Source organism: Callospermophilus lateralis, chromosome 3 (genome assembly GCF_048772815.1).
Source record: "Callospermophilus lateralis isolate mCalLat2 chromosome 3, mCalLat2.hap1, whole genome shotgun sequence".
Lineage (NCBI taxonomy): Eukaryota > Metazoa > Chordata > Mammalia > Rodentia > Sciuridae > Callospermophilus > Callospermophilus lateralis.
In genome coordinates this window covers 5,103,142-5,117,659 of record NC_135307.1, presented here as the reverse complement: position 1 = coordinate 5,117,659, position 14,518 = coordinate 5,103,142, and the positions used below count along the sequence as shown (strand labels likewise).

The following is a 14,518-nucleotide window of genomic DNA, read 5'->3' as shown; positions in this document are numbered from 1 at the left end:
ATGTCTCAGACGTGGGGCCAAACCACAATAAGCAGTAGACTCAGTTTCCCCCAAAGCTGAGTACATGGGTAACAAAGACACGAACACTGCCCCTAGGAAGCTCAGCCAGAAATCTAAGCATGTCCCAGGCATGTTGGCCCTGGCCTGTAATCCCAGCAACTCAGGGGCTGAGGCAGGAGGACAAGTTAAAGGACAGCCTCAGCAACTTAGTGATAGTCTGTCTAAAAAATAAAAAGGGCTGGGGAGGCAGCTCCGTGGTAAAGCACACGGGGTTCAATCCCCAGTACAAAACAAAACAAAACACACACTCACACACACACACACACACATACACACACACACAGAAATCCAAGTATGCAAGTTTGCTTTGACATCCAGAGCACCTGGATGGGCAGCAATGACATGAAGGAAGTCCCACAAGAAGTGACTTCATGGGGCAGAAAGGTTACCGCTGCAGCAGGTGAGGCAACACAGCTTCACACCACCTTAGAGGTAGCGAACCTGCAGCAGGTCAGGTGCAGGACCAGCACCTGAGCAGACAAAATAGCAGGATGGGAGGCCAGCAGAAGCTGAGTGTGGGCAAGGGTCGACCCTCCTCCTGCTCTGCACTGCCCCTGCTCCCCAGTGTGTGCAGGACTCTGCAGGTCCTTGCCTGACGGGGGGTCACCTGGGAACCTCTCTGACCCTCCAGAGGGATGTTGGGGGTGTAAGTGAAACCATCCACCATTTATCCCCTCCTGTAGTAGCTGGTCATGGAGAAAGTACACCCAGGTTACCTGGCTCCTCCTTGAAGTGTCCCCGAAAGGTGGGGGCCTGAAGAAAAGGAGTTTTGTGTGATATGAGATATGCCTTTATGAACATAGAAAAGTGGGGCTGACCTGGAAGAGGTGCCACTCAGGCACACTCACACCCTTACACACACACATGTGCACACACACGCAGGCACACACATTCACACTGTCGCCGAATCCCCTGGTGATAGCCTATTCTGAACCTGTCTTTTGAGAGCAGGAGCTACATCTCTCATTGGCGTTCCTGTGAAGGCCACAATATGTAGCACACTGCACAATACCCAGGATCCTCTGTGAGTGGCCAAAAACTCTCAGTTAATATTGGTCATGGAATTGCACCCTCTAATGTGGGCCCATGAAAACCAGTTCAGTGTGCCACTGTCACGTGTGTCAGGTGACAGTGTTGAGTCAGATTTCTCCAGTTACTATGGTTTCAAGGTCACTGGGTGTAACTAGGCAGCTTTTCTATTATTGCTATGCTTTCCCTGGAACTCAAAATTGACCTGACAAATACCCAACTTGACAAGCAGCTAGACCTCTCTGCTTTGTTTCCAACTGCCACTTGGACCCTCAGTATTTTGCACACATAGTTCAAACTCAACATGCCCCAAACCCAAATCACCATGTTCTCTCACAGCTTGCTCTCTATTTGCATCCCCTCATCACTGTTATGCAAATGGAAAACACAGCTCTACTCTTTTATCTGTTACCCTACCTCTACTGCCTCAGCCACATCCTGGGCATCTGTGAGCCTGCCTCCTGTCACTGCAGAGGATGAGCCTCACACCTGGACAGTTCCTGCCTCCTGTGGGCTCTTGGCCTCCTGACTTCCCCGACTCTAAGCTCCTTCCCACACTCCCACCACAGATGCCTCCTAAAGTGCAATTGTGAGCACACCACACATCACTCTCCAATTTAATTATTTAGGAGATCAGCAACCCTACATTGCATTCAGAAACAAATCCAATGCTTTGGCAAGCCGAATCAAGTCTCGATCCAGAGCCTTTGTACGTACATTTTTTTTTTTTTGTACATTTCTCTGGCCACAAGAAAACATCCTGTGCAGTATTCCTTCATGCTTCCAAGTTCAGCCACCCTCACCCCAGTCCTTGAAGACTTGACATATGTCAAGACTTCTGAGAGGGTTTTCTTGTTTCCATCCAAGCATGTAAATCGCCAGAGAACAAGAATAGTGTAGAACCTCTTGCATCGTGCTTTACACATGGTGGATATCCAAAAACTGTCTGTTAAATCCAAGAATGATGTGCAAAACTGAATCAGAGGCTGTGATACAAGGATGTTAGTGGCACAGACTTATCTTGGAGAACCCCTCAAGTCTCCTTAGAGTTCAGCAGTCAAAACTCAATAATTTTAGTTACTCCTATTGATATGGATTTATGATAGTGTTTTATTTTCAAAATATCATTAAATTAACTACAGACAACGTTCTACCCTCTCACGTTTTTAGCTATTTATTTTTGGGAAACTATTAAAAAGCAGTTTCTTTTCCAGAGATAGCTGTTTGGGACTGTTCTGCTTACCTGCAGACAGTCCTCTGCGAGCACAGAGGCACCTGCAGGCAACAATTAATCTCAGAACCCCCCACAACAGCCCTCATTTTAGATCTTTTCCTTTTTTTTTCTTCTTTTCACTTTTCTGTTGTAGGGCAACAGAGAACATCCAAAAATGCTTTACTTGGCAACTTTCAGGAACAAAACGGGGGCTGAGAGGATTTGTAAGTGTCCAGTCAAGATGCTGCTCCTTAATGTTCAAAGCCCCCAATGCCTTTCACGCTTGAAATCCGTTCACTCCCAATCTTCCTACCTAATGCATTTCCGAAATCTCGGATATCTATCATTAACACCTCCAAATTGCTTGGGGGCTCCAACCGGACTGCGGAAGAAGTGTAGTAAAAAGTTAAGTTTTTTCCCTTGGAAAATTCATCTCCCCCGGTCTATTAGTGAGGCAACAGAAATTAAGTGGCCCCTGGTCATCGTACAGAAATTTTCTCACGCGCCTTAAGATAGAACCACAGCGGGGAAAAAAAAAGAAAGAAAAAAAGAAAAAGAAATAAACCCCCTTGGAACAGCACCGCCCAGTTTGCGGGTGGAGGCGGCGAGGGAAGGGTGGGTGGGACTGGCCAGGTGGGCGGGGCCTGGAGAGGCCCTGCGAAACCCCGGCTCCTGGACTTCCTCGGTCACCCACGTGTACCGCGTGGGGCCCCCCTCGTTTTGCAAGAGCCGGAGGGACGAGACCGGAAGGCCGCCGTTCGCGCCCCTCCGGCTGCAGAAATTATTGTCACACATTTCAAACGCACAATTTCCATGCTTCGCTCGTCCCCGGCTCTCTCGGTCCGGCACCTTCTCAGCAGCAACGGCCCTGTCACCAGTCACCAGTCACCACAGTAGCAGCCGCACCCCAAGTCCCGGCCGGGTTCCCCAGGCCGGCCCGCCCACCTCAGACCCCGGACCCCAGAGCCTGACGCTAGCCGAGCGGTGCGAAGGGGGCGGGGCTAGGCCGCGCAGGGGCGGGACGGCGCGGCAGAGCGTTAGGCCACGTGAGGGCGCATCGCCCAATGGCAGGGCGCCGTTGAGGGCGGCGGGGCGGGGCTTGAGGCGGCGCCTGGCGGGCCGGGGCGGGCCGGGGGAGGGGCGGAGAGACGCCGCCGCCGCTGCCGCCGCCGCCGCCGCCGCCGCCGCGGCTGCCGCAGCCTCTGAGAGCCTGGAAAAGGGGAAGCGAGAGCGAGCGAACGACTCAGTCCCCGGGCGGCGGCGGCGGCAGTGGCGGCGGCGGCAGCCGGGGCGGCGCGACGGCCGGGGCGGGGGCGCTGCTGCGGCGGGGTCAGGCGGCGGCGGGGGCAGGAGCGGCGGCGGCCCGCACTAGCCATGCCGAATAAAACCAAGAAGGAGAAAGTGAGTGGGGCCGGGGCCGCCGGGACGGGCCGCGGCGCTGGGGGCGGGCGGTCGGGGGCGCAGGTGCGGCGGGCCGGCCGCCAGCCTCGCGGCCGGGAGGGACGCCGAGCCGGGCGGCGAGCGGAGCGGACCCGCGACGCCTGCAGAACTGCGTGCGCCGGAGCGACGGCGGGGCTCCGGGCTGGGCTCCGGGGCTCGGCTCGCGCTGCTGGCGCGGCGGCTTGAGCTCTCGGCGGCCTGGGTGCGCTGCCTCAGGTGGAGCTGGAGCGTGTCAGGGTGGCCCCAGAAATCCTCGCTCCCAGGAGCGGGTGGGCACGAAAGAGCTGCGAGGTGGTCCTTTGGAAACGCCAGGAGCACCGGATGGACTTGGGCTTCTCTGTCCCTCCTTAAAGTTTTCAACCCCGAATGCTGACGAAGGAAACCAGAGAATCCGAATTTGGGTGGGTGGGGTGTAGTATCGCAGTACTGTATCTTTAAACAGTATGACGTAAATTTCCTGACGGTGTGGATTAAAACCACCAGAACCTCTAGTTAAATTATATAAATCAGTTTTGAAACTACATGTAGTTTATCTGATGTTTAACAGTCTAAAGATTGAGAAAATTAATTGCTTTTGTTTGATGTTTCCCAGGAACCACCAAAACCAGGGAAGAGTGGGAAAAGTTCAAAAGAAGGACAAGACACAGTAGAATCAGAGGTAATGGTCTTCAGATATTCACTTGAGTTTTTCGTGAACAGCTTTTAATTTAAAATATGAAAACTGGGGGGTGAGCCTCCTGCCATGGCACACACTTGTAATCCCTGATCCAGGGGTTGGGGTGGGGGACTGAGGCAAGATTGCAAGTCAAGGCCAGCCTCCTTAAATTAGTGTACCCTGTCTCCAAAATAATAATAATAATAATAATAATAAGGGGTGGGAATGTAGCTCAGTGGTTCAGTAGGACCCTTGGGTTCAATTTGAAGTATTACCCCCCCCCCAAAAAAAAACAAGCATAATAAAACCCAGGGTCTTCAACAGAAGTTGTTTATCTGTGGAACTGGTTTTAGTTCATTTTCCACCTCAACCCTAGCAGCCCTCCTGTGAAGGGGGTGCCTTTGACTGGAATTCCTTTTAGCCTTGGGGATCCCCCCCCTACCCCGCCCTCCACCTTTGCAAACTGCCAGGTGGCTTTCTGAGGGGCTTCTGTCACCCTTGTTCTTCTTGGTGCAATCTCTGCTCCTGGTGTTCTGGGAAAGCTTCCTTTTTCTGTTGTTGGCTAGTTGCTTAGCCTTTTTCAACCCAGTAGTAGTGGTATTTTTGATATACCTAGTTTGGGTATTTTTGTAGACTCTTGTATTTCTCCTCTCTTCCCTCCCCCACCTTTTTTGGTGAGTTGATTTTTTTTTTTTTGGCTTATGGTCTTTGGTCCCATTTAAGAGTTGGAACCCTTATGTCTACCTGCTGAAGTCCGTGTTCCTTGACATGGTTGTGCCTTGAGAGGATTTTCAGAGTCACCACTTTCCTTTGCCTTTTCTTCCTTGTGACTAATTGTCAGGAACTAGAACACCTAGGGCCAAGGGTTCAAGAGACACATAGGCCCAGACAGAGCTGGTAGGTCCTTTTGAATGCATGCGTAGTGTCAGTTCTCCAGGCCTGGATCATGGAGGTCCCTGGTCTTAGGTAGATGACATTAACTTTGTGAGCATCAGACCCTTTCCTATAAACTAAATTAGTAGTTAAGTTCTGCCTGGGAAGTACAGTAGACTTTTTTTTAGCCCCAGGTTATCTTTTCTCTGTCATTTGGTATATTCTAAGCCGCCCTCCTCGGCAGCAGGTGGTTCATTCTAGCAAATCTGTTGCCCTGCCTAGAGCAAATAGTAGAACTGGAAAATGTTCCTTAAGTACCAATAGTTCAGATTATTTGTGCCAGTCTTTCCCTAGCCTTTCTTTACAGCAATCAAGTTTTACTGTGGCATGCTTGGATTTGACTTGCTTACTTCCTGTGCCACCCTTATGAGAGTGTAGCTCACATAGTTGCTCTGCAGGGGTGCATGTAGCATGCTTTCTTTTTCAGTGTGTTGCTTTCATTAAAACTGCTAAGACTTCCTACTGTTCCCCAAACCTTTCTTGCTAATATATCTGTCTTCCCTTGCTGTTAGGATCACAAAGAAATGTCAATCTGCACATTTATTTTATTCCCATTGTAGTGGAAAGAACTTGGCTATAAAAATGAATAATGTTAAGTTTGAACCTGAAAAATCCATCAGTAATTCAAAGATGCCAAAACTGCTGCTGTGTGTGTTTGTGAGATGAACTGGGTTCTTGGGCTGTCAGTTGAGTAGACTAGAGTGGCCTGCAGTGTCTGAGTGTGATGCCCCACTTGTCTTTTTGTATTTTTTCTAGTGCTACTGTCTAGGAGCTGGAGCCACAGAGTTGAAATTGCCACTGAAAAACACTGAAATATTGGGTCCTTCACTACTTCCTCATAAGGAGACCAGAGGCAGCATGGCACATTAAGCATGACACTGTGTCGTTATCTTGCAGGAGTACAAACTGAGGCTCTTCAGTTCATGTGAACTTTGAGTTGACTCTGTTTGATTGTTGCTTCCCCCCGTCAGCTCACTGCTTCACTTCTAGTTCCACCCACTTACCAAATATGATTGACTCACGCAGGTGAATTGAACCATTTCTGCACACATTTCTCCTCTTATGTGTCTCAGTGTTACTCTGGATTTGAATATTTTAACCAGAACAATTTAAATAGGTTTGATATTCCCATGTTGCTTTTCAAGCCTTTCTGATATCACATCACCTTCACAAGCACTCCTGGAGGCACATGCAAGAGTCCCCTTCCAGGGCAGACCAGCCAGGTTTGGGAAATATTTCCAGCAGAGAAAATATTCCAAGATCTTGGCCTGTGGCTGACTTAATATGCTACCTCTAGTGTGTAAAGCATCCTTGTGCTTTGGAATCCTGGAATCCTGCCTGGCTGTCTTTTAGCCTCACAGCAGACCAGGTAGCACCACCTGGCTTATGTTGCAGAACGCCTTTTGGTTAGAACAAGAGAACATTAGATGGCATGGGTGTTTCATAAATTGAAGTGTGGGAGAGAGAATAGAGTAGGACAGTGACAGTATTTCAGCCTGGGGGTTAGGAAAAAAAAAATGCCATAAGTGACACTGCTTAACTTTTGTGACCCAGTTGAGTAGGTTGTGCTTTTCTTCAGAAATTCCTCTGACAAGATGTACAGCAGGACATATCTTTCAGGGTGACAAAACATTAAAGGTCATACAGGCTTCTGAGCTCATTAGAAATTTCTACTTAAGTGACATTGGTATATCCCCCTCCCCGCCCATCTTTTAAATAGAATGTTTAATTTGACTTGTTACTTATCCACAATTTCTGGAAATAAAAGTTTCTGTCTTGCACTTGCTCTTGGTTTATTTTATAGCACACCTTTAAAGAATGGGGCCACAACTGTGTTCCTTGGTCACTTGAAGTTGGAAAATGTTGTGGATATAGACAGAGGGAACATGTTTTTGAGCAGCTGATCTCAGGAACATTTGCCTCAAGAAAAGCATGACTAGGCACATTTTATGAACGTTTCGAATCTTCAGAAATTGCTCTGAGATCCTCAAGTTCATTTTATAGGGTCAGACCAGAGGATGTTGTTGCTGCATTGTTTTGTTTTTTCATTTGTGTACTGGGTCCAGAGTTGCATTTTCAGAAGTGTTAATGCTTTTTCTGAAGTACTTTGCTTTCTGCTCACTAAAGGTGGTTTGGTACTGTCCCCTGATCATGTGTTTTGCTTGTCTGAAAGTCCTTTCCAACCAGGGAGCTTATTTGGACACTTACCTTTAGGAATGACTTCTTTCTCTGTATAATTTGTGCTTTTTACATTCCATTGCCACCACACCCTAGCTTTCCAGAGATAGGGAGTCAGACTTGCCTGAGGTTGTATGGTTCTAGGTAGTAATTTTAATTTTATAAATTAAAATTGAAATTTTAAAATTTTTAAACTAATAATATACCCATTACATGTTATGTATGTTTTCAAAATGCTTTTTGACTTTCCCTTCATTGCTTCTGTAGCAGGAGTTTTCTCTTGAGTTGTGGGATGAGGGCCGTAAATGAGGGCCGTAAGAGTCATTTAGGGAAAGTGGTATGGTGGTGTAGCTGCCTCCAGGGAGATTCCCCTCCATGAAAAACCAAAGCCACCATCTGTAGACTGGGTCCTGAGCTTCAGGCTTCCACTGGGGGTCTCCTGTACCTCATTTTCCATCACTCTTTCCAGCATTTTTCCATACAACTCTCAACTGAAATCTGGAGAGGACCAAAAGAAGTCCTCTTAGTACTTGAAAAATCCCTTTGGAGAGTCCTATGTAATAATTATGTAGGAATGGAATTCCCCACTCCTAATTGTCATGCCTAGGTTCGATCTTCCCAGCCTCCCACCATTCTTGCCCAGAGCCCAGGTATGTAGGAAGGTAGAGGCTATGCAGTGGATCATCAGTGCAAGTGTAGAGCTTGGGAGTTAGGAGGTTCTGCCCTGAGCTTGCTGCCCTTGGGACCTCCAAGAAGCAGTTGGATCTACTGTGAGCCCTGGCTTCTGCTCCTGTCCATGTATAAGCTGCACAGCTGGTAGACACCCAGTGCCCTGTGGGATCACCACAGCTCCAGACCAAGGGTCTCAGTGTCTACACTGGACATGTGGGGCCATCCTGGGGTTCTGTGTTTTGTTGAAGGTTCACAATCTCCTGGCTTATCCACTAGGTGTCAGTAGCAGGCAAAAAAGCATCTAGGCATTGCTGTCTCCAGGAGGACAGTCCCCCCTGCTGAGCGGTGTGCAAAGCAGGACTGGCACACTCACCTGGTTATGCTGGCTCCTGGAGAATAGCAGTGTTCAAGCAGAGGGAGAGCATTCCTTACACTCTTCAATTGTTGAAAACCCCACAGAGTTTTTGTTTAGATGGGTTATATCTGTCTATTGATATTTTTCAAATTAGAAATTAGAACAAGGTTTTTAAATGTTAATTCATCTAATGATAACTCCCATTACACATTAACAAATGTAACATTTGTATGAAAAACAACTTGAAAAAATTGAGAAGAGTCATTGCTCTGGTTTTGCAAATCTACTTGATATCACATATGTAGCCTGTGAAAAGTTCTATATCATGGTGGCTCAAAGGACGAGTCAGGTCCTAGTGTTATGAAAACAATTTTGACCTCTTGGATTCTGGAAAATACCTAAGGGGACCACACTGAGAGAGCTTCAGACCATGCTTTGAGGGCCTCTGTTTTAGAATACTTTTTCCATCTTCTATTCCTGAACACTTTATCTTTTTAGCTCCAACTTGAACTCATCTAAATTTAAGGGATGCTTTTTTTGTTTTTATGTGGTGGGGATGTAGCTCAGTGGCAAGTGCTTGCCTGGCATGTGCTAATGCCCAGGGTTCATTCCCTGGAACTACCAAAAAGGGGGCTGAGTTCCTATCTTGGATCATGTTTTTTTTTTTTTTGTCTTCTAAACTTGGGTAGTAATTATTTTCTGCATTAATTGTAATTCATGTTGGCTTCAACCACCTTTATTTACCCATAACTTGCCTCCTTAAATAGAGGAAACCCCATGATTCCTCTTTACACTTGCCATGTATACTAAGCTATGGAGTTAAGAAATATTTGGTTGGTCGATTTTAAAAGCGTTCAAGAAAAAGGAGAACTTCAAATCAATTAGGTTGCTGATTTTTCTGATGCTATAAATTGGCAAAAAAAATCTTTTGTTTAAAAGGTTTTTTTCTTGGGCCGGGGTTGTACCTCAGTGGTAGGACACTTGCCTAGCATGCGCAAGGCACTAGGTTCGATCCCCGGCACCATGTAAAAATAAAAACAGATAAAATAAAGATATTGTATCCACCTACAACTAAAAAAATTTTTAAAAAAAGGTTTATTTCTTTACTACCTTTTTGATAGCCTAAGGGAATTTCAGTACAGACTGTTCATTTATTGTTATTTGTTTTAAATAAACAACATTGGGGCTGAGGATATGGCTCAGTTGTAGAGCACTTGCCCGGCATGTGTGAGGCACTGGGTTCAATCCTCAGCACCAAATGTAAATAAATACATAAATAAATAAATGAAAGAAAAGATCCATTGATAACTAAAAAAATATTAATAAATAAGTAAAGAACATTATACTAATGCAGAAAATTGTGATACTTAAAACTTTTTGTAATGTCTTGTGACAGTTTTAAGAAAGAGTATTTTTAGTTTGCTTTTACATACTTTGTAGAAAAAGAGTAGTCTTATAAGATCTTGCTAATATGGTCTCATAAGCTATTTAATTTAAAACATTTCAAAAGAGGATATCCATTGAAATATATTTCCTAATTTAAATTTATTTGGGGATTGTTTCTCAGTGGAATGTATTTTTAGTATGTTTTGTGAGGTGGATAGAGTGAGATACGGCTTTGTTTTGAGCATCTCTGGCCCTGCACAGGTCTGTATGGAGTATCTGTGAGGATCAAAACAATACACACAGTCCTGACCTGCTAAGAACTTAAGTTGACTGTTGCACTATTTGTGACATGTGACACCTGTTGCCTCTGGACGTAAGTGTACTTGGGAGTAACTTGACCCCCACCCCCATTCAGTGAGACTGTCATCACTGAATGGATGGGACAGGATGGCACCCATCCCATGGAAGTAGCCCACTGGAGCTTTGGGTAAGAACCTCAGGTGCTTGAAAGCACCTAAGCAGACTATGCTGAGTTGTGGCATTCAGAGAGTGCTTTGTGTGGTGGGTCAGGGTGCAGACATAACCACTCAACACTCCTCTTCCCCTCAGCAGCCTAGAAGGAGATCATGGAGAGGAGGTAGGAAGCAGTCTTCAGTTGTCTTGGTGGTGAGGAAGCTAAGAGTTCCTGTATTCAGGCAGCTGCTGAGCCCTGCCTTGCATCAATGGGGACGTTTCCACCTGCCCTTGTGGAGTTGCTGGCGGTCAGCCAACCACCAGCATGGATCCTGGCAGTGTCTTCCTAAGGCAGGGGGAGTTTGTCTGCAAGAACTCAGTCATGAGAAGAGTCTCCAGTGTTTCCTTGAATGTTGGGAACCTGCCCAAGTCAGGCTTGGCACCATGCTGTGTTTAATCTCCATGAATTTTCCTATCAGGGAGTTGTGATAAGCCAAGACTTCCCTGTACCCTTCTTGATCAGGTTTCAGATGTGTTGTAGTGAAGTGGTGCCTCCTGGTCCAAATAGGGTTGTCGTTTTTGTTTTATCCACTTGGGGGAGGCAGAGAACAAGCATAGAATTTAAACTTCAGGGGAAAAATGCTTTAATTTGAGGACACCTAGGATTTTTCTTCATCTTCTGCATGTTGGGGGTGTACATACACGTTTTAAGATGAGGTTTATGGTCACTGTCTTAAAAAGAGTGGGTTTTAGACACCTGAAGCCTGCAGGTGTTAGTTAGTACTGATCAAATGCTGGGTTTTTGCCCAGCAAAAGTTTATATCTAAGTAATGTCAAAGTACCTCAAAGCTTTGAAGGTGTTAGAATGCTCCAGAAAAGTATTAGACATTCTTTTTAGCAATTTTATTTAAATATAAACTAGTAAAAATGAAATTAAAAGTTTAGTTACTTAGGGCACTAGGCACATGTCAAGTGTTCAGTAGCCACATGTGGCTATTGCCTGTTTTGATAGCCCACAAATATAGAACATTTCCAGCTTTCCAGAAAGTTCTCTGGGACAGAGCTGCCTTGGGACCCTAACAAGTTCTCCAAAACCAATTCTAACATGAGCGTCTTTAACTTATCTATTGTTAGCATTATTTGTAATATTAAATACCAAATTTCAGGTTAAATTTAAAGCAAAAGAAGACAAATAAATTGGCAGAAGAGGAGGAAGTAGATAAAATTCAGGAAAGGAGGAAGGCAAGGAGTAAAGGGGGCACCTCGATGAGGAAGGGAGCTGCATCTGCCTTTCGGTTCATGACAGCCTACCCAGAGCCACACATGAGGAAGACTCCCAAGTCAGGTTCCAGGGAGCCCAGGAGGCCTCACTTTCTTCCAGTTATTCTCAAAGACAGTTTCTCTTATGTATTTGTTTTTGGGTCAGAAATCACACATGGCTAATAATAGCACAGTACAGAAGTATGTGGCTCCCCCTGCCCAGGTGCTTCAGGGGGTCCAGGTGTCTCACCAAGGAGGCCACATTCCTAGTGGGGCCCGAATGCCCAGGGTCTCTTTGAACTATTTTGCTTAGCTCAGGGGAAGCAGCACCATGGCTGGGGGCAGCTCTGGGTCAGACACCTGTTGCTCCCTCAGGGTTCTCTCTTGGTATGTTTTCTTTCTTTTGTCTTGGCCATTCTCTAACTTTGCTTCCCTCCAGTGACCTAGAAGGTACTTCTGGGGTTCAGCCCCCAAAACAACACATCCCTGCATGATGGAGTCACCCTCAGTGAGGCACAAAAACTGAGTACTGTGAAGCAGGAATGTTCTGAGTGTGCTTATTACATTGGGCCTAAGCAGTGGCCCTTGGGCTCTCAGCACCTCAGTTACAGCTAAATCTGTCCTCATGAGTCTTCAGGCCCCCTGCTAGGTAGGGCCACCCTTGGCAACCTGTGTGCGGAGAGCAGAGGCTGCTCAGGTAGGTAGAATGATCTTGACATAGGCACAGTGTTAAAGGTTGGAGTGGAATCTTAAGGACCCAGTGGCACAAAGAACATTCTAGCCCAGGGCAGCAGCTAGTGCAAATGTCCTAAGGTAGAGTGAGCTTGGCATGTCCACTGGAAAGTCTGTGTGGCTGAAGAGAAAGTGATGGGAAGGGTGTGGGAGGATGGAGGAGAGGTGGGTTCAGCAGACTGGAGCAGGATCTTGCAAGCAATTCTGGAAGGGTTTTGGGGTTTTGTGCTGAAGGTGATGGGCAGCCATCAGGTGTTTGGAACAGGGAGGTAGAATGCTGTGATTTCAGTATGTACAGATGTCTTGCAGGCTGCTCTGTGGGGCAGCTGCAGAAGTAGAACAGGGCCACAAGCTTGAGGACTGAGTGGTTCTTCCTTCATAGGAGAGTGAGGTACTGGCACAATAGCCAAAGGCCCTGGACTTGGTGGACTTGTCAGCTGACCACTTGTTTTAGAGATTTTGGCGGGAGCTAGCTCTCAGGCTTTTGACCCTCAAGGGCCAGAATGTGGAGACTTTTCCCTGAGAGCCAGCTCCAACACTGGCAGCCTCAGTTTTCCTAGTCAGTTTGCTTCTGTGGAGACTATTTTTTTCCAGTTCCGAGTTCTGTAAAGATGCTGCAGGAGAAGAAAATGCTATGGGAAGATTAGTATCAGATGGAAAGTGAATCTCCTGCTCTGTACTCCTCCTCTGCTCTGCCAGGTTTCTAGACTCTGGGGATGCCTGGAGTCAGATCAGTCTCCCCTGGGTGACTTCCAGGTCAAAGCCACATCTGTGGAGTTAATCTATCTTGTTGCACCAGTGTTCCTGGAGGTCATAGCTCTCTTCAGCCATCCTTATCACTAGGAATGAGGCTCAGAGTTGTGTTGATACTTGTAAGCTCTTTGAAGACCTTAATCAAGGACAGTGCTCCTGTTCTTTTTCTGCTTCTGCCTTTCAGCTAGGAATTGATGGCCTAGAAAAAACTTTTCTGTGAAGAGCCAGAGAGTGAAAATTCTAAGCTCTGTGAGCCTGTAACATCAGTCTCTGAGCAACTACTCAGCTCTGCTGTTGTTTCGAGAAAGCAGCTTTAGACAGTGGTAAACAAATAAGTACCATGTTCTAATAAAACTTATTTTCAGAACAGGAGGGAGTCAGATGTAGCCCAGGGGCTACAAACTACAGGAACGCAGGTAAGGGTCATCATTGACAAAGTGTCTGGCAAGAGAGTGGTCTTACTGTCACCCTGAGATTCTGTCCTAGGACTCTTCTCTGAAATCAGCGCTAGTTACTTCAGTGAAAGAAGTATCTTTTGAATTTGGCTTCATTTGCCACCTAGAAGCTGTTGAGAGACCAGTGATTGGATCTGCCCCCATTTAACAATAAACACCTTACAACTTGTTGTGAATTTCTAGAATTTCGAGTTTGAATGAAGGGAAGGAGCTGCTTGTGTAGTGTAGTAATCTCTTATACCGTAAAATGTCTGGTAGTGAGGCTTTGTCATAAAGCCAGTTGCCTGATGTGCTGTATGAATGAATAATTTCAAGGTGTAGAAACTAGCAAACACCCGTGTAATCTGCTGCCTAGATATTATTATTTTTTTTTACTCCAACTTATATGAGACTGTAGACATCTGGCTACAGAGGAGCTTGTGGGGAGTCCAGTGACCTCTGGGTACCTAAACATTCAGGCATGATATGTTTCATGTTAGAAGCTTTTCCTGAGGGTGAGGGAATCCTCTAACATCTTGTTCCTGTCCTCAGGTAGCCTTGCCCTATGGCTGTCGGAAACGCTTGGGGAGTAAGCCTTGTGCTCTTGACGCAAGCAGTGCGCAACGGGGACCACAGGGCAATGAGCTAACTCCTCGGGCTGCCTGAGCCCAAACATAGGGTCATGGGTCTGCCTGGGTAGTACCTTGCCCTACCTCACCACAGGACCAGCTGCTCTACTTTCCCTTTTCTCAAGACCCCTCCCCATTCATGTGACTCCTGCAGCCCTAGGGCCCAGGTGCTTAGTCAGGAGGCCCTGAGAAGGGCAGAGGGTGGAAACTTCCATTTTATGGTGTAGCTTTCATTGATGTGGCCGCTGAGGACCTCAAATACATCTCAGCATCCCAAAGTTGCCCTTGGTAGCCCAGCAATGCAGCTACTTTGCAGACAGGTGGGGACTGGGGTAC

The 14,518-nt window shown here is 46.7% G+C and overlaps 1 protein-coding gene across 5 annotated transcripts in view; it reads left to right on the top strand.

Moving 5' to 3' along the window:
* Positions 1-3,581: 3,581 nt before the first annotated feature.
* Positions 3,582-14,518, top strand: part of Ppp2r5c (protein phosphatase 2 regulatory subunit B'gamma) — a 140,604-nt gene continuing 129,667 nt past the window's right edge. For 2 of the 5 annotated variants that reach the window (XM_076849635.2, XM_076849636.1), the window contains exons 1-2: positions 3,597-3,703; positions 4,335-4,400. In XM_076849635.2, coding sequence (XP_076705750.1) covers positions 3,677-3,703; positions 4,335-4,400 — 93 coding nt within the window. In that variant the 5' untranslated portion in view covers positions 3,597-3,676. Of the gene's footprint in view, positions 3,704-4,334; positions 4,401-14,518 lie in introns of all 5 variants that reach the window. The other 3 variants (XM_076849634.2, XM_076849639.1, XM_076849637.2) reach the window with 3 other exon arrangements.